Source organism: Carettochelys insculpta, chromosome 5 (assembly GCF_033958435.1).
Source record: "Carettochelys insculpta isolate YL-2023 chromosome 5, ASM3395843v1, whole genome shotgun sequence".
NCBI classification, from domain to species: Eukaryota; Metazoa; Chordata; order Testudines; family Carettochelyidae; genus Carettochelys; species Carettochelys insculpta.
Genome location: NC_134141.1, coordinates 85,321,037 through 85,346,613, shown reverse-complemented (window position 1 = coordinate 85,346,613; position 25,577 = coordinate 85,321,037). Strand labels below are relative to the sequence as shown.

The 25,577-nt window shown below is 42.5% G+C and overlaps 2 protein-coding genes across 2 annotated transcripts in view; one reads left to right on the top strand and one right to left on the bottom strand.

Moving 5' to 3' along the window:
* HMGCR (3-hydroxy-3-methylglutaryl-CoA reductase) overlaps positions 1-11,999 on the bottom strand; it is a 36,659-nt gene extending 24,660 nt beyond the window's left edge. The window contains exons 1-6 of the mRNA XM_074995434.1: positions 11,454-11,999; positions 4,857-5,043; positions 4,312-4,423; positions 2,700-2,787; positions 1,882-1,966; positions 197-302 (exon numbers count right to left, since the gene is read on the bottom strand). Coding sequence (XP_074851535.1) covers positions 197-302; positions 1,882-1,966; positions 2,700-2,787; positions 4,312-4,423; positions 4,857-5,021 — 556 coding nt within the window. The 5' untranslated portion in view covers positions 5,022-5,043; positions 11,454-11,999. The remainder of the gene's footprint in view (positions 1-196; positions 303-1,881; positions 1,967-2,699; positions 2,788-4,311; positions 4,424-4,856; positions 5,044-11,453) is intronic.
* A 10,367-nt stretch (positions 12,000-22,366) lies between these two features.
* The window catches only part of ANKRD31 (ankyrin repeat domain 31), a 97,102-nt gene continuing 93,891 nt past the window's right edge, over positions 22,367-25,577 (top strand). The window contains exons 1-2 of the mRNA XM_074994238.1: positions 22,367-22,470; positions 23,328-23,401. Of these exons, the coding sequence (XP_074850339.1) occupies positions 22,367-22,470; positions 23,328-23,401 (178 nt within the window). The remainder of the gene's footprint in view (positions 22,471-23,327; positions 23,402-25,577) is intronic.

Here is a 25,577-nt window from a genome sequence, read left to right as displayed (position 1 = left end):
ATCAGCACCTACAATACTATTCATATCTGTGTCTGTTTAAGATAACAAAAAGCAAATAATTCAAAATACAGGCAATGGCTCCCTAATTGTGCTAAGACACTTAAATATGACTACTATCATTAGAGGATAATCAACACCTTTCGTGTTAGTTTTTTTTTTAGCTTGAGATAATTAGACTATTAGCTGTATTACCCACCTGACATAGTACCAACACCAATCACAAGACACTCAACAAGCGCATCGAGTGTAAAAGTGGGACCTAGAATGGCCATTCCCCGTGAAATATTTTCTCTTACTTCATCCTAAAAAACACAGCAATTTTCATCAATTAAAATAAATGGAAACAGTGATGTGTTTGCAAAGTTTACCAATAGACAGCTCTAAAAGAAAAAGAAAGGGATGAGTTACATCAACTTTTGATTCAGGTACAAGTGAACTGTAGACCTAGTGATCAAGCAAAAAAAGGTGGGATTCAGATAAAAGATGGAAAAAAGCAGGTAACAGATGAAGCAGACTTATTCTTAACATTTCTCATGCAACACCACACATGACGCAATAGCTGAAAGGCCACAGGAGGTATATGAGCTCACATTATTTCTTCATATAAATGAGCTGCATTCATGATTAATAAAGTGTGGGGGATTAAAAAGGCTTAATACCTTGATTATATAAATCCACACTGTCTGTGAATCTATGGCCCAACACAGACATGTGATTTTATTTCTTAACTTATCCCCTGGCTGATTTTGTTCTTTATTTTAATAACTTCATTAATTTAAAGATAAATGTTACTCTTTTTGGATATTTTTTATTGTTTCACCATTTATGTAACCTGATTAATGACTGTACAAGCCTCCCACCACTGGCTAGCAGTTACTCTAAATGTTTTGAATTAACCATGATAGACTTTTGGCAACACTTATTAAAGAGATAAGGACACACAGGTTTGTTAAGATAAAAATCAGCAAACATTTAAAGTCAATGCATGATTACACTGGAGTTCTGATCCTTTTAAAGTAGCTTAGCAGTTTATAAATAGTATGATAATCGTGTTTTCTATACAAGTTGAACCTCTCTAGTCTGACTTTTTCTGGTCCAGTAACATTCATGGTCTGACATGATTTTAGTTAGCCAGATGTCCATTTTTTGTGGGTCTGGCCAAGCGTCCTATGATCCCATAAAGTTTGTTTACGGCCACCAGTCCTGGCCCTCAGTATTCAGCACTGTCATTTAGCTATAATTTACCCTAGGTATCTTCCAAGAGCACAGTAAGCAGTGGAAGTGTTGGCAATGTGCTAGACAATGCTGACATCCCAGGGTCCAGCAAATTCTCTCGTTCAGTCCTGGTCAGATCCTGAGGGTGCCAGATTAGAGAGATTCATCCTATACTGAAATCTAGGATATTCCCGATCAAAGGCTGTATCACTAACACATCTTTCCTTTTTGTCTTACTACTTGTACAATCAACTGAAAAAAATCATGTAATCAATAATAAAAAGAAAATTCTACTAAGTTTGGTTTTTGCAGATCTATCTCCATTATAAAGAAATAATTCTTCCACTCAGGACATTTCTTTAAAAAAAAAAAAAGAAACTATAATATATCCTCACTATAATCTCCTACAGAATCACAAATCTTAAAATACAATGAACCTGGTTCCTCAATCCCATCTGAGCCCCATGCGCTGACAACTCCCTTGGCCTCAGCCAAAGCTCAGTGTCCCACTGTGGTCCCAGTTATTCAAGTGAGTGTTTGCTGGATTATTTAGAAACATTTATATAGCCTTAGTATGTATATTTTTGCTCACGTAACATGTGTCCCAGGGGAAATTATTACTCAGATATAAAAATTAAAAGCTAGCTTATAAAAAGCAAGGCTGACCTGTGAGTTGGAACTGAGTGCAAATTTGGCTAATGCACTGGCTCTGGAAAGGTCAATAAGCAGCAGAAAAAAGGGCAAAGCTTCACTGAAACAAGAGACAGAGGAACATATCAATGATGCAATCAATAACAAAGTTTAAAAAAACAAACCTGTGCACTCTACACAATGAAAAAAATCATTTTTGAAACAGTAGCTACTCATGTTAATCTACCAATTACAGATCTTAAAATAATTTAGACAAGAATTAACCATGCTTTATATTAGAACTAGAAGATTTACCTGGTGTGGGTCCTTCAGGGCAGGGGATGGAGGTATGAGGGTACAGGAGTCAGGGCATGGATTTAGAGTTGTGTGGAGCTCACGACAGGGAGTGTGGAGGTGTAAGGGAGCTCACGGCAGAAAGTGGGGACAGCTGGTGTTACTCCCCAGGGCTGGGGCCATCATGCTGGGACTGATGGGGGTGCATGTGCTTGCTCCCCCGGTGGTCATTCTGGAGTATAACTATCCCAGCTACCAGAGCCCCTTCTACCTGTTTCATGAGAAACAATTGCACTCCACACACATACCACTGTCCTGGCATAACCAAACCCTTACCTTGCTCTTAGTTTTGATAAGAGAAAGCTGCACAACAATTTTGGTGGTCCTAACTCTTACTGATTAAGAGGAGTTCTTGAACAAACAGACTCTCAGAAAGACAGATGGACACACAAACTGATGCATGAACTCTCTCCAATACATACTACATTAAAATGATCAGCATAGGCACAAGGATTTCAAACCATTTACATTTTAAAAGCTGGAAAATATGCAATACTTACTTCAAACCTGTCAGTTCTTTATCTAGGAAGTGAATCACTACTGTGCTGAACACAAAACTCGAGAAGATGGTGAAGAGGCCAGCAATACCTTGAAAAAAAATTGTAAGAATAGTTCTTTTAGATCATCCCACACTGAAACAGGAAAGCACTGAAACCCAAACATTTTACAAACTAGTTTTCTCCTTCTCTCATTTTACACTCCATTCTTCTCTTTTTCAGCAATACTGTAAACAAGCATCTCTGACTCAAGGTTTCAGCTGCTACTCTAGCACAGAGGGCCTTTTCAATATTGTGCTCCAATTTAATCTCTGTTTTGGAGAGGTAGGTTTAGCTCAGATTATATATTTTACTAAAGAGGCCAGAAATCCTGCTTAAAACTAACCACCGAATGCAAAGCAGTGAAAGGACTTTTTCCAACTTTACCAATGAGCATGATAAAATATCTATTGTTCTGTCATTAGAGAACAAGACCCTGGCAACATGACAAATATATGCTTATTGTGCATATGTAAAATACAGATTTAATATTGTTAATGAAGATGTTTAGCTTTGTTTCAACCTTTCAAATAGCACATAATCAGAAAATATATTCATTGTCAACATTTTGGGTTTGTCTTTTCAAAAAGGTTTCTAGTCCTTGGATTTAGCTCTGGATCACATTTTAATCCAATTTCTAATTTCTACTATTCCTCAATCACTGAAATATTGAAGATAATTGTAAAATAGCAAAATTTAAATTATTTCTGAATTAACACATAAGGGAAAAAGCTTTAAAGTACAGATTTAAATTGTGAGCTACCAGTACACAACTGAATTAAATATAGTTATAATTAATTAAAAACAAGAGTTAAGAAATTATGAAGTAGATAAATGTATAAACAAAATCCAGTTGTAAAACTATGACAGTCGCATAATAATGAAAGAAAAGACAATGGGTGGGAGCTAGCATTCAGTCTTTGGGAATTTGCCTTTGGCTAGTTTTAGTTCACACAATTTGTGGTGGAGGCAGGTTTTGATAAAACGTGAAAGAATATGCTCTTTGGAGCAGTTCCTCCCATTTTCTTCACAAAATTCAATTTTTTCTTGTAAATCTGTGTGAAAATCAAAAGAACATGCAGAGTTCTGATGAAACAGTGTTCAAATGTGAATATACCTTTTTAAAATTTGAAGATTCCTCAAAGACAATCACAGTTTTTGGCTATTTGAAAATGTGATTAGTGCTTCATTTGAACAAAATTGGAGATTCTGAGGAATCCTAGCCACAAATCTTCCGGTTACTCACTGGAAAAAGGGACTTCATCCTCTCAGATTTCTCATGAGCTCACAAAAGCGGTAATTATTTCAAATTTTGTTAATGAATACTTCAATCACATTTTTAAAACAACAGTTATGCACTCCCTCCTCACTTCTGTCCTTCCAAACTTGTGAGACAGTCAACACTTTAATACTATTTTCACGTTCCATGTTTGAATACTGAAATGTTCATCTTGCTACCTGTTAGGCAGATTGATCTCACTAAATGTGTGAGCAATTATATTCTAACATTCACTAATACTATTCTCCATTCAAGAAACTAAGATAAAAATAATACATACAAAATAAGATACTCTACCCAAAATATATTTTGATCCAAGCTGCCTTAGATTCTGAAACTGGAAATATATATAAAGGATTGCTATACAGCGTGTGATTGTCAGGATTATGATGTCGCTGCTCAGAACATCCTATTTGAAATAAAGATGGTTTTAGTTGGTTTTTCTATTAAAGCCAATGAAATTTCAACAATTAAAAACACCATACATTTAAATTTTTGAACCCCAAAATAAAAAAGTGCAATTGTCTTACTTAAATATATTACCATAACACAACACAATCTTTATATATTGCAAAAAGCCTAAGCATTAACCACAAGTGCTCCTAGTCTACCAAGTGTCTTATGATTAAGACCTCAATTTAATACGGACCTACCGTGTCACACTGTCTCCTGTTTATGGCTATACACATCCAAAATAGGAAAACTATGTAGAAAAAGAATTACTTCACTCTTAACATTTTAGGCCATTTCCCTCCCTCTGCTCTTATTCTATGAGAAAAATCTGCATTTTAAAAGTAGTCTGGGGTTAAGTAGTGGATTACAAAATACATTTAATTTCTTACTTCTTCAAGTTTTGGGCATTTGTAATTCCAACCACAGATCTTGTCATTGCCAGTGAACATCTTCATGGACATCATACAGATGGTGAGAGTCACAGTCCCTACAATAACTTCCCATGGATGAGATGCTACAAAAAGGCCATGCATTCGAAAGAGTCTAGACAGCATTTTCAAGTTTGTTTTTCTACACCTAAAACATGGAACAAAAAAGTTTAAGTAAAACACTTAAAAAATGGAAGAAGAATGAACACTGCATTATGTATAAAATTACATGTATAATTTCTTCCAAGCTCCTCCTTCTGATGCCAGTCTTTTTGAAAGATATTCAGGAATCTCACCTCCATTTCAAAATACATATTTGCTTCTCCTGTTCTCAAAATATCTTCTTATCTCTGTTTCTCTAGATTCCCCAAAACCTAAAAAGTCTGCTCTCCCCTTCCCATCTTGCCAGCAAATACCCCATTTCCTTTTCTTCTCAAAGGGATCTACTCAAAGCCCCCTCAATTTTTTTTTCCAGTATCGCTTTTGCACTCTTCCATCCACTGAAAACTATTTACCAATTTGACCAAACTCTTTCCTCTGGCCAGTTCTAGTCTATCCTTTTTCTCTTTTACCAGCCCTCTGGCCTTCTCACAATCACCTGCTTCAGTCTCCAAATATTCTCCACAATGGCCTTCAATGATTCTGAACTCTCTAAATAGCGCCTGTATTTTAGGTTTTGGTGCTGGCAATGGCTGAAAGTTGGTGTTAAAAACAATGGTGTTTGAGCTATACACTATTTCATCTTATCCTGCGTAATAAATAATACTGATCAAAATGTGACCTGTCATTCTATGTTAGCACTCCCTCACAAAAATCTCGGTATAGGTGAGGCTTCAAGTTCTTATTTCAATTACCTTTCTTTCAATATTTCTTTGGGGGAAACTACTTTTTTTAAACTCTCAACAGGTGCATATTCCCCCTCTGTTTGCAAGGAAATGATATGCCTCCTTCTCAACGCACATCTTGGACACCAGAAATAGCTACAGTCACTCAACAGAGAAGCACAAACCAGCCTGAAAGTGCTTCTCCGCTGGCTCAAGACAGGGCCTCAGCAGCTGACAGTCCTTTTCTCATCATTTTCTCTGGGACCCTAGAACTGCCGACTATGCGTTTTGGAGCATGAGCTCTGCCTGCATTTCTTTATCCACATTTCTACATCCACAAATTCTTTGATGCGGGTCAACAAATGTGGGTAAAGACTAGGAACCCGATCATTTCTGTAGCTTCTTACTTCCTTTTCACTTCAACTGAACTCCTTGCTGGCCTTTATAATCATTTTAGTGTGTGCTCTACAAAGGAACACAGGCCCAATGATACTTGGAATTGGAATGCCTAATTTTTAGGCACCTAGAAAATCACAGAAGCAATGCCGAGATCTAAAAAGTCACTCTAGGTACACAGGATCCCTATAAAATTAAAAGAGAAAGAAATGTCTTACAATGTAATCCACAAAAGCCCCAGACAAGACAAAGAGATACCTAAACCAGCCAATAGCAAGAAGACCTAAGCCCTGACCCTGTCTCACAGAGAGATGAGAACGTGTCAGTTGTAGGTGGAAACCTATTTTTGCTTGGTGATCCAACATTTCTTCCAGAGTCAGGTATCCAACTTGTCTCTTGCAGGAATTAGTTAGATGCCTGCCTCATACCATGCAAAACAGCCAGAGGTGGTGGTGCTTGCCTCTCAGTCCTTCCTCCCCCTCCAAGATGTAGTAGGCTAGTGATTAAAGCATTTAGCTCAGATATGGGTGAGCTACATTCACTTCCCTCCCTCTTCTAATGGGGGAGAAACAATTTGAAAAGGGATCTTTCCACCTCTCAGGAATATTCTAACCAATGAAATGTGGGTTTTCCAATAAGGGGCTCTTTCAGCCCCTCCTATTAAAGCTATTCCACTGTGGATAAACAGTGAAGGACTGGCCAGAAAAGGGAAGCTGGAGGAGAGTCTAGTCCAGAGGTTAGGGCACCCTGCTTGGTGCTAACCACTGGACAGTCATTCTTTCTCCAGAAAAATGAATGTACAATGTTTGTAAATAGAACAGCTTCAACAGGAAAGAATGAGGAAGCTACCAGATTGACTTTGCATTATTTGGCGTCTGCTATCTGGCCAAGTATGTTTCAGATTGCCTCTCCTGATTAAGAGTACTTAGAGTACTAAGAGTATTTTCTAGGTTTGGGGAGGTTACAATCAGATTTTTTTGCATTAGTTGACTTGTATTTTTAATACAAGGCAAAGGCAGCTACAATTTCTTTCATATTTTGCGTAAGTGCTCTTTAATGTCTTGTATATTTTTAAATAACTTCTATTTTATTGGTTGTACAGAACTGCATTTGTTTACTACTTCATAGAATAACGAGTAGGGGCCTTCCAATTCATGGTCTACTTTGGTAAATTTCAGACATGGGGTTTTAAAAATTATCAATTTTGTTATTTCAGAGATTTAAATCTGAAATTTCATGCTGTAATTGTACACCTCCTGACACAAAAAGGAGTTGGTAAGGGTTACAAAGTTATTGTATGGGTGTTGTGGTATTGCTACCCTTAATTATGTACAGCCGCGAAAAGCAGCATTGCCTTCAGAGTGGGTCAGCTGGAGAGCAGTGGCTGCTGGTCAGGAATTCAGTTCTGAAGGCAGAGTTACCACCAACAGCAGCACAAGAGAAAGAATGGCATAGTGTGGTGTTGCCCCTCTTATTTCTGCACTACTGTATGCAGAGTTTGGCCCTTAGTCAGCAGCCATCACTCTGGCCACCCAGCACTGAAAGCAGCAACAGAGAAGCAAGACCAACATGAGTACACTATTGCCACCCTTACTTCTGCTCTGCTCCTGCCAGAGTGCCATCTTCACCACTAGGCACTTGATCAACATTACAACACTACTGTCCAGTTGTGCAGGTCTGAAGTCAGCACAGAAGGAATGGTGGCAATACTGTGACCCTCCTGAAATAACCTTATGATTCCACTGCGACTCCCTTCTGTGTCAAGCCCACGAGCATGAGAAAAGCTGGTCACCTCCATAAAGTATAGTACAGGTTGAACCTCCCCAAACTAGCACTCTCGGGTCCAGCAACATCTGATGGTTCGGCTGGGCCATGGATATTACTGAAGCAGAGACCCTGAAATGCGAGGTGAGTAGGGGGACCCCAGCCACCTTGGACACAGGAACGCAGTGGGATTTCTGCCCCTGGCTAGAGGTGACAACCTTTGCAAGACTGGGGCCACACTGGGGATGCCCACAGGGCTAGGCTGCACCAGCAGCCCAGCCAAGGCTGGAACTAGTGCCCATGGAGCTGGGCCCATGTCCAGCAGTGAAGCTGGAGCTGGGCCGCATCCAGCATCCTGGCCAATGCTGGTTCTGGCCTCCGCAGCCATGGCTGGCAGCCTAATGACCAGGCTGGTGTCAGCCCAGCAAGGGCTGAGATCTGGGTAGGTGGTTAGGCGGCCCCTGCTTGGAGGCAAAAGCAGAGTTGGCAGCAAGGAAGGTCAGCAGACTGGGTGGCTGGAGATAGGGAACCTCCCTTTGTCTGGCAAATTCCCTCATTCCAGACCAGTCAGGTTTCAAGGGTGCCAGACGGAGGAGGTGTAACATGTGTACAGTAAAAGCACACAAAAGACCAGATTTCACAGTCATGTGTTTTGTATGGCTGTGAACTTGGAAGGGCCTTAATAACATATAACAAAACTGTTCCCTGTTATTTTAAGAAAACCAGGCTTCTGCAATCATAAATTAAACAAAGTTCTAGTTCAGGAAAACTATAGGATGTGAAGTTGATTTAAATTAAGTTCATTTAATGATTCTGTAAAACCCTTGGTGAGATTTGAGATGTTCGTAGAGATTCTGTGCAGTTCTGGTTTTCAGACCCATGTATTTGTTGGCCTAAGTGTTTGTTGGGATGCCTTGACTCCACTGAGAAAAACAAAGTTGACTATGAGTGATCAGGAGAGGCAGACAGTAGGATTTCGAAGGTTTCTATTTTTCAGTAACATCTAAAAAATGTAAAAAATCAAGCAACTTGAAATTTGTTGTAAATATTAGCGTATTTTCTTATTTTTAAATTCACATCTTTCTAATTTCAAGCCATAAATCAATGTACCTGTACAAATTCCTTAAAGCGAATTAAGAATGTAATTGAATATCTTAACATCTAAAAACGTAAATTTTTTGAAATGAAGGTTAAATAAAGCAGCATATTTTTATGAATGCTGCTGTATTCAGTCATGTTAGAGCTTTTTTAACTAACTGCCATGATAATACGTCTTGAGGTCAGGAACAAGAGCCCACTGCTAGCTGATGCAATCATTTTACACAAGCTTGGCAATGAGGCATCTTGTATTTATCAATAATTGCCCATCAGTTACAAATACTATATATTTTTCAGAGCTTATTTTCCCAGTCAAATAAGTAAGTTGTTTTCTTTACAGGTTTTAATGAGGTCACTTATAATTCGATACACAAACATATATTTGGGTTTTGCTCTTAAGCATCTGAAGTGAAATTTGCTTTGGAAACCTTTTAATATCAATTTTATTTGTTCACAACAGTAAACGTGCTTTAAATATTGATGGCAATGAGATTCAGGAATGTTGCTAGCCTTGATTACTTTGGAGAACAGAGATGAAATCCTGACTGTTGGGATCACAAAGAATGTTGCCATTAATTGCATTGGCACAAGGTTTTCACCCCAGTAGCCTTGAGATCACTCCTAATTCCTAGTTTCTCTGCAGCAGAACATTCCGAAACATTTAATTATTATAACAACTAATTCTACTGAACAGTCAAACTCATTATTTGTTACCATAGAGATATTCCTGTTTATTTGGAATTTTTAATTACAAATACATCTTGTTTGTTATGTTGGACTCTACTTACAGAATAGCACAATAAGAATATTCTTTTACAACATAGTACACACATATTCATATGTCTGACACTCACATGGAGAAAGAGTAACTATAAGAGAAGATGAAGTAGAACAAAAGAAAAAAATATCAGTAAAAATGTAGAGAAGTGTCTTGCTACTGACCAGAAGAATGCATGGTTTTTCCCTTCACAGAAGCCATGCATGCTCTTATTCAGCAAAATGTGTTCCTCTAGATGTCTAATTCTGTTCTTTATTAGTTTCAGCCAATACGCCTGCTACTGAAGCTAGGTTTACCTGCCTAGAATTGCCGGGATTACTTCTGAAGGTTTTCTTATATAGCAGAATGACATCAGCTATGCTTCAGTCATGACACAGATGTTGATTTAAGCAATGTTACCACAGTTAGTATGTCTTCAATTTCATATAGGAGTTATTTCAAAACCTCCCAGAGGCTCCACCTCAGCTCCCCACCTGCATTTCTGGATCACACCAATGTGCTCCTACCAGAGGGCTCTTCCAGGTAAGAATCACAAATCCAGACTCAATAGTAACAGACAGAGAGCCGCATTAGTCTGTACTCCAACCAAATAAAACAGCAGAAATGTAACACTTTAAAGACTAAAAAAAATATTTATTTGGTGATGAGCTTTCATGAGACAGACCCACTTCTTTAGATCAATTTCATTTCCAATACAGACTGCCATTTATAAACACAAAGGACCAAAAAGAAAAAAAATTGCAATAAAAACTGACAAATCAAATAGGATTGAAGAAAGTGGGTGAAAGGTGGGGGGATGTTCACCGTCCTGTCTGAGATAATTATGAGCATCAAAGGAAGGGAAGCTGTCCTTCTAATGTGTTGAAGTAGTTGATGAGGTATAAACTGGGACATCAATTATCTCAGGCATTACAAAGACAATTTACCTTCCTTTGATGTCCATAATTATCTCAGACAGGACAATTAACGTCCCCCCACCTCTCACCCCCTTCCTTCAATCCTATTTGATTTGTCAGTTTTTATTGCATTTCTGTTCTCGTTTTGGTCCTATGGACTTATAATGTCAAGCCATACTGGAAATGAAATTGATCCGAAGCAGTGGGTCTGTCCCATGAAAGCTCATCACCGAATAAATATCATTTTGTTAGTCTTTAAAGTGCTACATTTCTGTTGCTTTGTTTGACTGAATCCAGACTGAATGTGTGAAGGAGAGAGTCAAACTGGACGCCAGGGCTTGCTATCCAGGCTGCGGAGTTGATGCTTGAACACCCCACGGCGCAAGGCACAGGCATGGGTCAGTGACACGATCTCTCCATTTGTAACCTCCGCCCAAACACACACGTTATATAAACGGCGCGAAGGTGTCTTGGTTGGGGAGCCGGCCCGAGCCCCCGCCACGGATTGGGGGGGGTGCGGAGGGAGAGGGGTGTCTCAGCGGCACGTTACGGCCTCTCCCCGTTCGCCCGGCAGCCGGAGAGATGGGACACCTCTCTCCGCCCGGCTAACCTACGACGAGCGCGGCTCCCGCTGTTTGACCTTCCATGGGGCACTGCCCGAGACAAGGCACCGCGCCGAAGGGCGGAACGGGCATGTCGGGGAAAGGACGGGTTAACTACGACCCACACCGCTCCGGCAGCGGGGACTTCCTCAGTTCTCCAGCCGCCCCGGACTTCGGGAGCAGAGGCAGAAGCCACTCACCTCAGCCGCTCTCTCTCAGCACTTTGTTTTAAGGCAAGGCAGGCCCAGGCGGCAACGGTCCCCCGGGGCGGAAGGACCACTGTCGTAAAAAGGCCTGTCTTCAGCGCGCCTGAGGGAAGTTCTGCCCTTTACCCCCGCGGTGCTCAGTCACGGCCCCGCAAGCCCCGGTGTTCGCTGGACGTGCCAGATGGAGCTCGCGCTACCAGTGGCCGCCCGCCTCGTTCCTCTCGCGCGGCGCACCGCAGCAGACTGACTGAGTCAGCCGCGCACACCACGAAAGAGACAACCCCCGCGCGCGACTGACCGGCCGCCGCCATCGCCCGATCACTGAACCAATGGCGGGCGTCCGACAGAACGCGTCACTCTCCCGTTGCCTTAGCAACCCGCCAGCAAAGCCGCACAGCGCTGGAAGCATCAGGAGGGGGGAACGCGCCATCTCGCCACGGGCCGAAGGCCAATGGGCCGCTGTACTGCACCTGCCAGACGACTTTCTCATTGGTCGGCTGACTGGGGCTTGTTTGCATATGACTGTCTACTAAGTCGATGGCTCGTGGCTAACCAGTAGAGGTCCCACAGTGGCACAGGGAGGCGAGGCTGTTTCCCCCTTCTTCCCATTGCTTTGCTTTCCCCACCGCTGCCCGAATAACGGCCGTAGCACTCATCTGCCCGGGCACCGCTTCGCCATGCCAGGCCGAGGCGAGGCTCTCCTCGTGCCAGCGTCGTCCCGTGCCAGGCTTGGGCGCTTCCCGCTCTTGGCTCTGCCGGAGGGGGCAGACCTGGCCGGCGTGTGACCGGGGCTCCTGGCCTCAAGCTGCCCAGTGTTCGCACCGACCTGACATCGGCCCCTCAGGCCGCCCCCGGTCCCGATGTGCCTAGCCGGGGCGTCTGCGCCTCTCCTCGCCGTGCCGCCCCCCGAGCATCAGGCTTGGCTGGCGTGCCTGGCAGCCGGCACAGATGCCTCTGCCTGCGGGCGCGTGCCTATTTCCTGCTGCACGGAGCTGTGCTTGCGCACCGCTGCCCGGGGAGCCAGTGGTGCGGACCGCGGGCGTCGCCTGTTCCCTTTGTCACTTATAACCTGCTGGTGTGTATCCTCAGCTGCCTGCGACTCCTGTCCCCTTCGAGTCAAGAGCTTAGGTGTTGCCATTCCGCCTGGCTCCCGTGGCAGGGGCGGTGAGTTATGTGGGACCTATGCTCCAGGCACTGGGGGCCCGGTTCTACTGCCACCCCCACACAGCTCTCCGTGTGCATTTCCCCAGGCCCGTCTGCTGTCTCCGGCCTTTTAAAAGGCCGCCACCGCGACCAGCACCAGCAAGAGCAGTGGGGCTAAAGCAACTTTCTGCACCGCATCCTGGAAGGGGCTGCCAGTACATCTCTGCAGCTCCTGGGTATGAGTCGGGGGGGGGGTGTTGTCTCTGTGCTGCCCCCCCCACCCCCACGGTGAGTGCCCTTTCAACCAGAGGTAGCTAGGGAGTGGTGCCTGTGGGCAGCCTCATATGCAAACTCCCATCCTCCTGCCTAAGAGCTGCCCCAGGTAAGCAGGGCACCGGTTAACCCAGCCTCAGAGCCCACACCTCGTGCACCCAAACTCCCTCCCAGAGCCTGACCACTTACCTCTTCTACTCCCAATTTCCTTCCCAGAGTCTAGCCCCTCACCCTTCTTGTGCCCAAACTCCTTCCCAGAGTTGGCATTCCCTCCCACACCCCTGTCCTCTGCCTTAGTCTGGAGGGTGCATCCAGCACCCAAACTCCATCCCAGAGCCTTTCACCCCCTCCTGCACCCAAACTCGCAGAACTTTAGGCAGATGGGAGGAGCGGCAGGACTTGGACTCATTCTGGGCACCACCAACATTCTACAGATCTGTTGCCCTTGCCCAGTGGTCCATCTAGTGCAGGGTGGTGCCCTAATAGCGTTGTCTGCCAAATGGTTCTGTGTAGTATGTTGGTTTCAGTGGGTTTTTCACCTTCAGTCCTTTTGGTATGATGTCCTGTTTGCATTTGAAGAGGAAGATGATGTCTGTCTGTATCTGTGCAAGGTTTTTTATGAGGTTGATGGGTTTCCATTCATTACGGCTAAATGTAGTGCCTTGCATGGTGACAAGTATCAGAGAGGTAACTGTGTTAGTCTATAGCTTCAAGAACAACAAGAAGTCTTGTGGCACCTTATAGACTAACAGATATTTTGAAGCATAAGCTTTCGTGGGCAAAGACCCGCTTCATCAGATGCATCAGTGTGGTGGGGTGGTTTCAGAGGGGTATTAAAGAATGGGGTCCCAGGAAAAGGAAGGGCCAGAGCCACTCCCAGTCTCTGTTTAATCCTTGGTTAATGGATCATTGTTCAGGATGGATTGCAGATCAATCATCAGTGATCTGCAACCCATCCTGAACAATGATCTTTCACTCTCACAGACCTTGAGAGGCAGGCCTGTCCTCACTTACAGACAGCCTGCCAACCTTAAACAAATCCTCACCAGCCACTACAAATCACAAACCAGTGACTCTAGGCCTGGAACCAGCCCCTGCAACGGTCTTCACTGCCAACTCTGCTCACATATGTACGCCAGTGACATCATTACAGGACCTAACATCAACCGTACCATCAGGGGCTCCTTTACCTGCACATCTACTAATATAATACATGCCATCATGTGCCAGCAATGCCCCACTGCAATTTACATTAGCCAAACTGGACAGTCTCTAAGTAAAAGAATGAATGGACATAAATCAGACATCAGGAATGGTAATGTACAGAAGCCCTTGGGGGAAACACTTCAATCTCCCTGGACACTCAGTAGCAGATTGAAGAGTGGCAGTCCTGAAACAAAGAAATTTCAGAAATCAAACGGAGAGAGAAATCTCTGAGCTGTAATTTATTTGCAAATTTGACTCCATTAACCAAGGATTAAACAGACTGGGAGTGGCTCGCAGCTTACAAAGGCAGCTTCTCTGCCCTGGGTGTTAAGATCTCCCCATTAGACTCTGACAATGGCTCATATCCCCCTGTCTGATCTGACTTGTTTTTTACTCTTTGATACCTACTATTGATAATGGGCCATTTCCACCTTGCTGAATAGACCTTGTCAGCTCTGGCCCTCCCTTTTCCTGGGACCCCATTCTTTAAATACCGCTCTGAAACCACCCCACCACACTGAAGCATCTGATGAAGCGGGTCTTTGCCCACGAAAGCTCATGCTCCAAAATATCTGTTCGTCTATAAGGTGCCACAAGACTTCTTGTTGTTCTCGAAGCTACAGACTAACACGACTACCTCTCTGATACTTGACTATTGTTTTCAGTCTCTTTTCATACAGAACTCACCTGTCACCGAACCTCTTCTATGTTTGTTTCATACATTTCGAGATAAAGTCATTAGCCAGGTGAGGGAATATCAGTTATTTAAATAATCTTGTCTTCTTGGGTTATTTTCTATCCCATTTCTTATGCGTTGTAATGTTGTTTGTTGTTCTGTGCTGTGGATTGACAAAAAGCTTTCATTCTGTTGTCAGTGCGAACCATGACTTTTTTCTTGAGGTGTTACAGTTACCTTGGAATACAGCAGTATGTATTAATAGTTCATATTATTATTACCAATTCATTACTTTGTTTTTGTCAGCAGTTAATTTAATCTTCCTCTCTAATCTCGATTAGCTAAACTATTTTGTGTCATCTGCAAATTTTACCATTTTATGGGTCAGCTAAGTTCCATATCATAAATATATTAAACACCATGGATAGGATTTTGAGGTTCCCCTGGTGTTAAGCTTTTGCAGTACATAAAATGGATCATTGATTCATAGAACCATCGAATTGGAAGAGACTCTTTACTCCTTGGAAGACTATCAGTCATCTAGTCCAGTCTACTGCACTCATGGTAGAACTAAGTATTATCTAGACCAGTGTTTCTCAACCTTTTCTATAAAGTACATGTTTTAAAATCTAAGTACCCCCAGAACCCACAATTTTCAAACATGCCATTTTTGTCTACCATTGCGACACATTTGTTGAAACAATTCAGTTGTGACTCGTTAGTTGGAAAAAATTGCCTTTTGGCAGTAAACTTGCCATTGTACTTGTGACTACGCAAAGAGGATAAATAAAAAAAAACTTGATGAACATAAAATAAGTACAATTTTTTATTTGTACATATGTGTATATTTTCATGCAAACATCAATGAACAGTGATCAGTGAAATTACAAGAAAAATTATAATTAATTTAATGCAAAATTTGAGCTTGTCTGGGTGAAATCAGATGTTCATACCTAGGTTTCAAACTGCTGAGGGCCACAATTAAATCAGTGTTTCTGATAGGGTGTCCTGTGTACTGCCTTCTTCCAAATCGGCAGTTTTATTCTTTGTTTTCACAAGGAATTGGTCCATTTTAAACCCTTTCAACTGTAATTATAAATACTAAACTTAAATTGTACAAATAGCAGTTTTGTCACTTCAGATAACAAGCATAATATTTCAGAGCCAGACACCATCAGCTCCCCACTTTAGCTCAATCACCTGCCCTTCCTCCAGACCTAGGCAGCCTCAGCCCTTCCCATCTCCCCACTTTAACCAAATCCCCCCTCCTCCAGAGCCCGGGCCTGCTGTAGTCCAATGTCAATGACTCACCAGAGCCACTGCTGCCACCGCCACCATCACCACTGCCACACACTTCTACCTCCAAGTGCTAGGGAGGGACGCATGTGCAGAGCAGCATGCAGCACTCTTGCAGCTCTGAGCATTTTGTTGCTCAAAGAGCCACATATGGCTCCAACACACGTACTTTCCGGACTTCTGTTCTGTACCCCTAAGGGTGTGCGTACCACACCTTGGGAAACACTGATCTAGACCATTCTTGAGCGGTATTTGTCTAATCTGCTGTTGAAATTTCTAAAAGAAGAGATTCCACAACCTGCCACAGTTTATTCCAGTGCTTAAACACTCTGACATGCATTTTTCCTAATGTCCAAATTAAACCTCTCCTGCTGCAATTTAAGCCCATTACTTCTTATCCTGTTCTTAAAGGTTAAGGAGAACAGTTTTTCTCCCTCCTTCTTGTAACTATCTTTAATGTCAGGCGTATCCAATATGTTCATGACTTGCCACATGTAATCAATAGGACACTGCGTTGTGACAAATGCATGCAGGTGAGGCAGCCTGCCAGCCTGTGGGGAACCCCTGTGGGCACTGGTGCCTGCCCATGCTAAAAAGGAGCACTTCAGAGCATGGCAAGGATGGGGTGTGGGAATCACATTCTTTAACACGCGGGGGTAGGGCCACTGTCTGCAAACTACTCGCAGGGAACAGCTGGAGCTGCACCTCTCCCAGCTGTGGTCGAGGGTGGATGTTACAGGCTACAGGGGTTCAAACCCCTTCCATAGTTAGCCTTTCTTTGCTGCAACGAGTTGTGTTGCTGTGCTTGAGTCTGTGATTATTACATCATCTCCCAGTTTCATGTGACTTCAAAGGCAGAAGGTATTTATTATTCTAACTACTTGTCTTCTTCAGTTCATACAGAAACAATTATTTACTTAGCAATGTTATATGTGTGAATACCTACTAATATTCTTATATTATTTAATAAAGAGTTGTATAATGGAATGTGGCGAATATGGAAAGAAGACAGCCACAAGTGTGGCAAGCTTTGAATTCCTATTGGACTTGAATGTACTTGAAAATTGTTATGTTCCCTTTCAGTCTTGTCTGTTCCAGACTAAACAAAACATTTTTTTTCAATCTCCCCTCATAGGTCATATTTTCTAGACCTTTAGTAATTCTTTGTCTTTTTGCTTTCTATCTTCTCAACAATTTCTGGTTTATGGTAGTACTTTATATTGCTTCTAACAATATGGAACGTTAACTTTGTTAATAGTGCCTTAAGAGAGAGTGTTAAAAACAGTCCAGTAAATTATATCATTCCGTTAGTCATGAAGTTGATTTGTACAGTGACCAGTGTTCCCTGTAAGCTGAGCACTTGGGCAGCCACCCAGGAGATATTCAGGGGCTGCTCAGCTGATTAGCAGAGCGCCCACAGCGGGTGGTATGTGTTTCTACATATCCACACATACCTTGGTGTACATAATAGAATTTATTCCACCCATAGGAGCATTGGCAATGACCCTACTTTCATCATTTCCTGAGGACCAAATAGTAACTAGTGGAGAAGTGTCTGTTCGGTGGAAAGCATGGGAAGTTTGTAAGGACCATCTGCTAAGTTTCCTTTACAAGAAGTTTTCACTACATAATTCTGAGTGGGGTAAAAGTGGGGCCAACATAACATGAACCTAGTTTCAAAAGCATCCTCCTAGTGCAGATGTGCTTTAATTTTTCCTCCTCGTCTCTCAGAGAAGAGGCTGTACACAGAAGAAGGCCATAGTAGTGGACTTATTTTTCAACACTTACTTCAATTCTGAAATGCTGCTGGAAGTAAAAGATGAAGTGTGTGGTTATATATGCGTCTCCCAATTGCTTATACCCTCCTGTGAATCTGTTTTCACAGACATTGGTAAACTGTTATTAACAATGTCTATTTGGCTTTGATGCAGCACTGAACTACAAAATAAGATAAGGGCTTATTTTGACTAAGGGCTAGATTCCCAAAGGGGATTTAGGTGTGTCATGTTCTCTGGTGCAATCCAGAACTATAACTGGTTATGTAACTATCTTCCCTGTAACGCTGGAAGCCTCATTGCTTTATTGCAGATCCCAACCTGGGCTGCTGACAAACATCCCGCCAGCATACATATTACATCGGGTATGTCTATGTATAGCTGCAGCCCTGGTCAAGCAGCTCTGACACAAGCAGCCTATTCTCAATACACCAGCCATGCTGGGGCTTCCACCAGCCTTAGTTACTGCTTTATAGGGAATTCTTCTGGGCAGTTCAGATATTAAAATGTGTTGCTTCAGTAAAGTCAGTATTTAACAGTTTGTTACTTTAACCGGAGTTAGCAAACAGTTTAATTTAAATGTAACACTGGATTGTTTTAGTATAAAGGTAAAACAGGTTTACTGACAAAAGAAGATAGGATTTTAAGCAAATTTAACTATAAGAGCCAAACTTCTGAAGTTAGGAGAGGTTACAATTAAATACAAGTGAAAACAAGCATCTGAAACTTAGCTCAGGACATTTTGGTTCAAAGCTTTGTTTAGGATGTCCTTTATCACCCACAGGCTATGTCTACACTAGCCCCAAACTTTGAAATGGCCATGTAAATGCTCTCCCCCCCGGCAGAGGAGCAGATGGGAATCTTGTGAGCAGATGGGAATAAGGGGACTTCGAAGTAGGCGGGGTCCTTTCGAAAAGGAGCCCCATCGGGACGAGCCGCGCAGCAGTGAGCTGCGTCAATTTCGAAGTGCCACGGCTGCCCGCATGCTAATGAGGCGCTGAATATGTATTTCAGCGCTTCATTAGTAAACTTCAAAATGGCCATTTGCTTGGCCATTTTGAAGTTTGGGGCTAGTGTTGACATGGCCACAGCGTTACAGCAAGATGGTGACTGACCATTTTCCTTGGTCAGGATCACTCTAGGCCCAAGAGTGCTGGATGTTAGTTAGGACTTCTTAAGTGAAAGAGAGAGAACTTGGGGTTCTCTGCCCCTTTCTTTTATAGTCCATTGAACCATTGAAGGGTATTTGAAAGGTATCCTTCAGAGTCGAGCAGGTTTGGGCAAGATATGGCCTGCGGATCACATCTGGCCAACTGCTGGCCTCAGAAGCTGCGGGGGGGGAGAGCATTGTGTGCTGCCCCCACCCACAACAAACTCTCAATTCCCATGGGCAGCTTTCACAGGCTGCCCCCACCCCAGCAAAATTTCTAAGCTCATATTGGTCAGAAATTATTCAATGGAAACTGAGAGAGATTTTACTGGGGGCTGGGGCAATGCCGCACAATTTCTCACCTCCCCTTGGCTGGTTTCCAGCCAAGAGGAGCTGAGAGATAATTGCCGAGGGTCAGGACATTGTGTGAAGTCCTCTCCCTCATAGTGCTGAGAGCCACATGGAACAGCCAGTGAGCTGGGGCAGCTGGCAGTCAGGCAAGCCTGTCTGAGTGCTGCTGGCCAGGGACTGCTCAGGCAAGTGCCTACCAGCCAGAGTCTGCTTTTGGCACGACACTTCACCTCCCTCCCAGAACCTGCACCCACTCCTTTACCTCCTCCCAGCAGGCCAGTACCCTGTCCTACACTTACACCCCTGCATGGACCCTGCATCCGGTCCTCTGTCCCAGGGCACAACCTCTCCTTTCACCCAAATGCCCTTCTGTCCCTTCCCCACTCCCTCCTGCTCCCCAGTCCTTTACCCCAAGCTCTCTTCTGCACCCCACCACCACCCATAGAAAGTGCAGCCCTTGACCATTTACCAAAATCGTGGAGTGTCCCCCCTCAAAAATATTGCCCACCCCTAGAGTAGAGGTTATTCAAGTAATGAAGAAGAAAGTGGCATGACGTCTGTTGGAGTCTTTTTAGTTTTTTCTTCCCCTACATGTGTTTAAATTTGCTGACATGCAGATCTTCCCGTTTACTGACATCTTCCCCTGCTGTCTAGAGGACCCTGTTTACTAGTTATGTATAAAATCAGGTAAATAAATTCTCCTTTGTTTAGAATATACAGGTCGAACCTCTCTAATCTGGAATTTTCTTGTCTGGGAACATCCGTAATCTGGCATGATTTTAGTTAATTGACTACTTATCATGGATGTGGCCAAATTTCCCGTAGTCCCATTAAATTTGTTTACAGCCACCTGTCTTGACTCTCAGTGTTCTGTGCTGTTATTCATCTGTAATTTACCCAAATGTCTTCTAAGAGCCCAGTTAATCAGTGGAAGCGTGGGTGATATGCTAGACCATATTGACCTCCCATGGTCTGGCAAATTCTTACTTTAGCACCAGTAAGGTAATGAGAGTTTTTCAACCTGTATTAATGTATCATGTTCCTACCCTACATTTCACCATGATATTGGCTATTAAATTATTAATTTTCAGATGTTACCTTCCACAGCATCTTTTGTACTAAGATTATTGTGATAGTTTGTAGGGTGTAAATGCAGGGTGCTTAGCGTCACAAAGTGTTTCAGTGCTTATTATTGCAAGGCTCAACTTCCTGTCTCCAGGGTTATCGTTACCCATACACAACATTTAGCTGTGTAGGGCACCTGAAAATCTGGGGCACCACTGGGTCTTAATGTTCACCCACATGCCTCTTCCTATCCCTGTTTTGTGGCTTTGCCTCATCAAGAGAAAATTTAAATTTAAAAGTGGAAAAGCCTTCTCAACCTACTAGCAGAATATCAAAGCTTTGAAAGAGCCATTCAAGCAGTAAGGAGGCCATTTAATATTCATTTGCCAACCCCAGGTATATACTGTCAGTTACTGAATTTACTATGCTACTTTACAGGGCCATAGTTTAAAACGTGCTTACAAATATTTCATTAGTGTGTTGCTGAAGATTATAAAATCACTTAAAAAATCACACACAGCCTTGGTTGCCGGCTGGAATAGAGGCACTGGTTTAACAGTACTGCGTAGGATCCCATGAATCCTAAGGAAGGCCTGTCTCTCAGTGAAATTCACCATCCTCAGTTAAGTACTCAGGCTTGCCAAGCATTGAAGGGAAGAGAGTTGGTCTTTTAAGAAAAGACTTTCAGAAGATAGCAAGCTGCCTAATATAGCCAAGAGTAAAATGCAGAGAGGCAGGGCTTAGGGATCATTTCCACAAAAGGGAATTTGGAGCCTAAGTGATAGGTCTCAGTGAAGCACTTTGCACCTTTTAGAATTCTTAGACAGAAAATATAAGCCCTGTATTTCATGCCACTTTCTGCAATTCCTTTAATGCCCTGTCCCTTTGAGTCTGGGATTTGTAGTTCTTGTCAGCTTCACATGCATCAGGCTGCTGTATTAACTTAGAGAGAATAAAGGAACTGAAGAGTCAAAAAACATTAACGTGATCCTGTCCCACCACCCAACATTACACATTACAGCAGGTTCAGAGTTTGGTATACAACAAGGTCAACCTGTATTAGTACCCTGGTGAACACACTGTTGAATATCTTTTAAACCTTCTATTAAAGAGACAGTTTAAGCACTTGAAATTTTGACTATTAAGGCTGGCTTTCACTTTCAGTATCTCTTATTCCCCTTCACTCTAACTGGAGAGAGTATAAATCACTGCACCCTCTACCCCATGTTTGACACTTCCTTTGATTGTAATAACTGTCCTCTTTGGGAAACTGAAGAAGTTAGTTGGGATGGGACGGAGCCATTGTTCAAGTTGGATTCTGTTTATCACAGTGATAAAGGCGCAGTGGTGTCAGGCTGGATCCAAGAAGATAGAGGGGGTGATAGCATGATGGTAAAGCTCTTTCCTTTCTTGCTCTCCTCTCTTTCCTTCAGAGGTTATTGGGAGACATCTTCTTCTTTATTTTTATCCCTTAAGTCTCCTTTTAAGGACCTCAAAGGGAGAGATGGGCATAATAAACTGTTCCTTTCACTATATTGTTTGCCAGGTGGGCCTAATTTCTGACCCACCAATTTTGATTCATTGATTCCCGGTTGCACACCCTTCATATTAATTGAGCCTGATGTTAATATAGTCCTTGAGTTATATTTGTAGGCCTTCTTGTTTGAACTAATTCAGTCTGTCTCCCTCTTGCACCTTTTCCCATAAACCTAATTTATTATACATTATTGTGACATTTTGATGAACTTTCATTCACGCCATGTAGCTAAGCTAATGATTCGGGTAAATTTATTGTTCAGATGAGCACACGAAGGCTTCTTCATGAACGCAGTTCCCAGAAGGCATCGCACCACCCTTTGCTTGCTCCTGCTTGTAAGTCAGTGCCTCACAGGTGGGAGGAGCTAGGCTGGGTGCAGGCCTGCCTGGAGAAGCTGCCTGAGGCAGTGGAGAGTGGCTGACTGGAGAAGAAGCCATGAAGGAGGGAAGTGACATTTCTGACAGTGACAGCGATGAGACAGTAGTGGAGGGCTCAGTAATTGAGAGTGACCTAGAGGAGGAGGAGCTGAACATGAAGAGGTGATAAATATGTAGGAGCAGGTGTGACTGAAAAAAAAAAAGCATTCATAAGTTTCTGGGATGAGCCCAGTGCTGCATCTAGCCTTTGGGGCCATGGCCTTTGAAAACAAAATAACACACCCACCCTGCCACCCTGAAAGAACAGTCCAGTGAGACTGGACGCTATGTAATATGAACTTGACTAAAATCCTAGAGAATCAAATGTTTTAGAATAACCATTGTAAATTCTTTGTTCAATATTTATTTTCAGGCTTTCTGTGACAGGCTGAAGCGTGTGTGAGGGGAAGGAGGAACAATCTCCACAGAATATTCCAGAAGCTATATGTGGAATAGTAGTTTACTCTAGAAATAGTCCCATTGATTTTTATGGGCCTGTCTGAGAAGAACTATATTAATGGGAGTAAAGATATCAGAATCCAGCCCAAAGTAACTAAAATCAATGATAAAGGCATCGGTAAAATAAAAGCACTGCAAATATAGACACTGATGGATTAAAGGGTCTTGCTGTTCTCATTCAAACTGGTGCTTTGGTTACTGAGAAATTAAACTTGCCAAGCAACATTGCCCTTACAATGCATTTCCAAGGAAATGTTGACTACATTTTTTTTTGGAAATTTGTGAAAACAAAGATGTGTTCATGACTCATGTCCTTTGATGCAGGTATTTACAACCAGGTTCTGAACTTTTGAAAAATTGTGCTTAGCTTAGAAATGGTCGCGTAATTATAATGGTGTATAAGAAGTGACATTATAGGGAAGGAATGGAGTTAGAAATATTGCATTTCGTTAATATTGTATTGCTTGTGTTTGTACTTTTGATAAGAGGATGATAGAACAATTTGTACTTTTCTTTTAAAGGTTATCTTTTGTTAATAAGGACATACTTCCAAATACTGAAACTATCTTTGCTACTGAAATAAGAGTAAATGGAGGTAAGAAATTGGTTTTTTTTTCCCAGTAGACAGTATATGTTTATTCATGAGACCTGTTTTTCTCTGATAATTTCTAAACAAGTTTTGCATAGTATTTTTAAGGAGAATAATTTTGCATCTCTAATAATATTTTAATAGGAGATAATCTTTCGGGCAAATTTTCAATATATTTCAAATAAATATTTTTAAGCATAAGTGTTAGTGCTCATTTTCTTTCATCGTGCCTGTGCATAGGTACTAAAAGTGCCTAATTTAAGAAGAGTAGAGATTTAATTTATTTTTTGTGAAGTTTACAGTTTTCCAACAATAGCTCCTCAAAGTAAGACATATAAACAAGTATGTTATGGTGTGGCATAACATTTTCATTGGGACTTGTCTGGGTTGCCTTCCATAATTTGTCCTCATGTAATCACTTTTGAGTAATGTGGTGATCTCATATTCATGTCAGTAAAATCTTGACTAGCAAAGAGGAATTATATTGCCTGCCTTGCAAGTGTTCAGGCTATTTTGAATGCAAAACACTAATGCATAGAACGCTATTCTGACTTTCTTTGTTTCTGAGTCCAATTCATTATGTGTTTGCCTGTTTTTAAGACTCTGCATGGTTTGAAACCCATCCCTTTGAAATATTACCTCTCATACACTCATAGTAAGTAGAGGATCTGATTCAAACCCCACTGAAGTCAATAGGACTCTTTCTAAATGGCTAAGATGTTCTTTGTGCCAGCTACTGGTGCTGAATTCTCTGAAATCTGGTGATAAGAATTTAGTCAGAAGGGAGGATCCTGACGTATGGAACTTGCACCTTCTGATTAGTCACTAGAAGTAGAATTCAGAATACAATTTTAGGCGTGTCTGTTAGGTTCATTGTTAAGCTTTTGTTTTGTGGGGGTGCAGATTTGTCTGTGCTTTTTGTGTTTTTTTTTTTTTTTTGTGCTTGTAGATATGAGGATTGCCTATTGGAATTTCTGTTCATCCCATTGTAGTTAGCATGTTATTATTTGTGCTAATGTTTTGCTCATCAGTTTCATGACAAGCAAATATGTGCTATAGTTAACAAGTTAAAATAATACGGATAGCAGTGTTGTGATTTTTGTAGTATAAGGGATCGTAGTCAACAGAGTTGCACTGTGTATTTGCTATAGAGCTGAGTTTTTTCTCAGTATAATCATTCAGTACACTCATCCCTTGTTAAACGAGTACTTTATTCGCAAGTCCTCGCTTAAACGAGGGACACATATACTTCCCTTAGTTCACTCAACAAGAGAACTCCCCCCACTAATATGAGTGTAATCCCCTCCCCATGGCTCCAACCCCCTATAATCTGACACCCCCCCGCCAGCCCCACAGCCCCAACCTGCTGCAGCCTGAGACCCCCCCACTGGCCCCGTGGTCCCAAACTACGGCAGCCTGACCCCCCACTGGCCCCATGGCCCTAAACTGCAGCAGCCTGACTGGCCCCGTGGCCCCGCAGCCAGACCCCCCTGCCAGCCCTGCGGCCCTGTACTGCCGCAGCGTGAATATTCCATAGCCTGACCCCCTGCCCCAAAGCACAACAGCCAGACCCACTTGCTGGCCATGCAACCAGACCCCCCCTGCCAACTGAACCCCCTGTGGCCTCACAGCCTGACCCCGCCCCCCCCCGGCAGGCCCCACAGCCCCAAACCACAGCAGCCTGAACCCTACCCTCTGCCTGTTCCCCCTCACTCCACGGACCTAACCCGCCACCAGATTTTAACCCTCCCTCCCACTCACAGGCCCCAGACTGCCTCCAGCCTTTAACACTCCCCAGCCCAAGGTTCACTTACCTTTCAAAAGAAGCGCCACATACTTCCACTCCTTCCCTGAGTTAGGAGCACTAGGAAGCAATCAGAGACTTTTACGTGTATTTTAAAGGTAGTTTAGTGACCTTCTTACGAGTTTTTGCCTACAAGCAGAAAGTTGGGAACCAACTGTGGTCATATAAGGAGGGATGAGTGTAACTTTAATCTTCTCATCTCACTTTGATAATTAATGTATAAAAGATGAATACTGAAGTTTAGTATATGTGCATGAGAACACTGATTACCATTCCAGTTAAGTTAAAAAGAAACTATTGTCAGATGTCAAAACAAAAAGCAGTCAAGTAGCAGTTTAAAGACTAGCAAAATAGTTTATTAGGTGAGCTTTCGTGGGA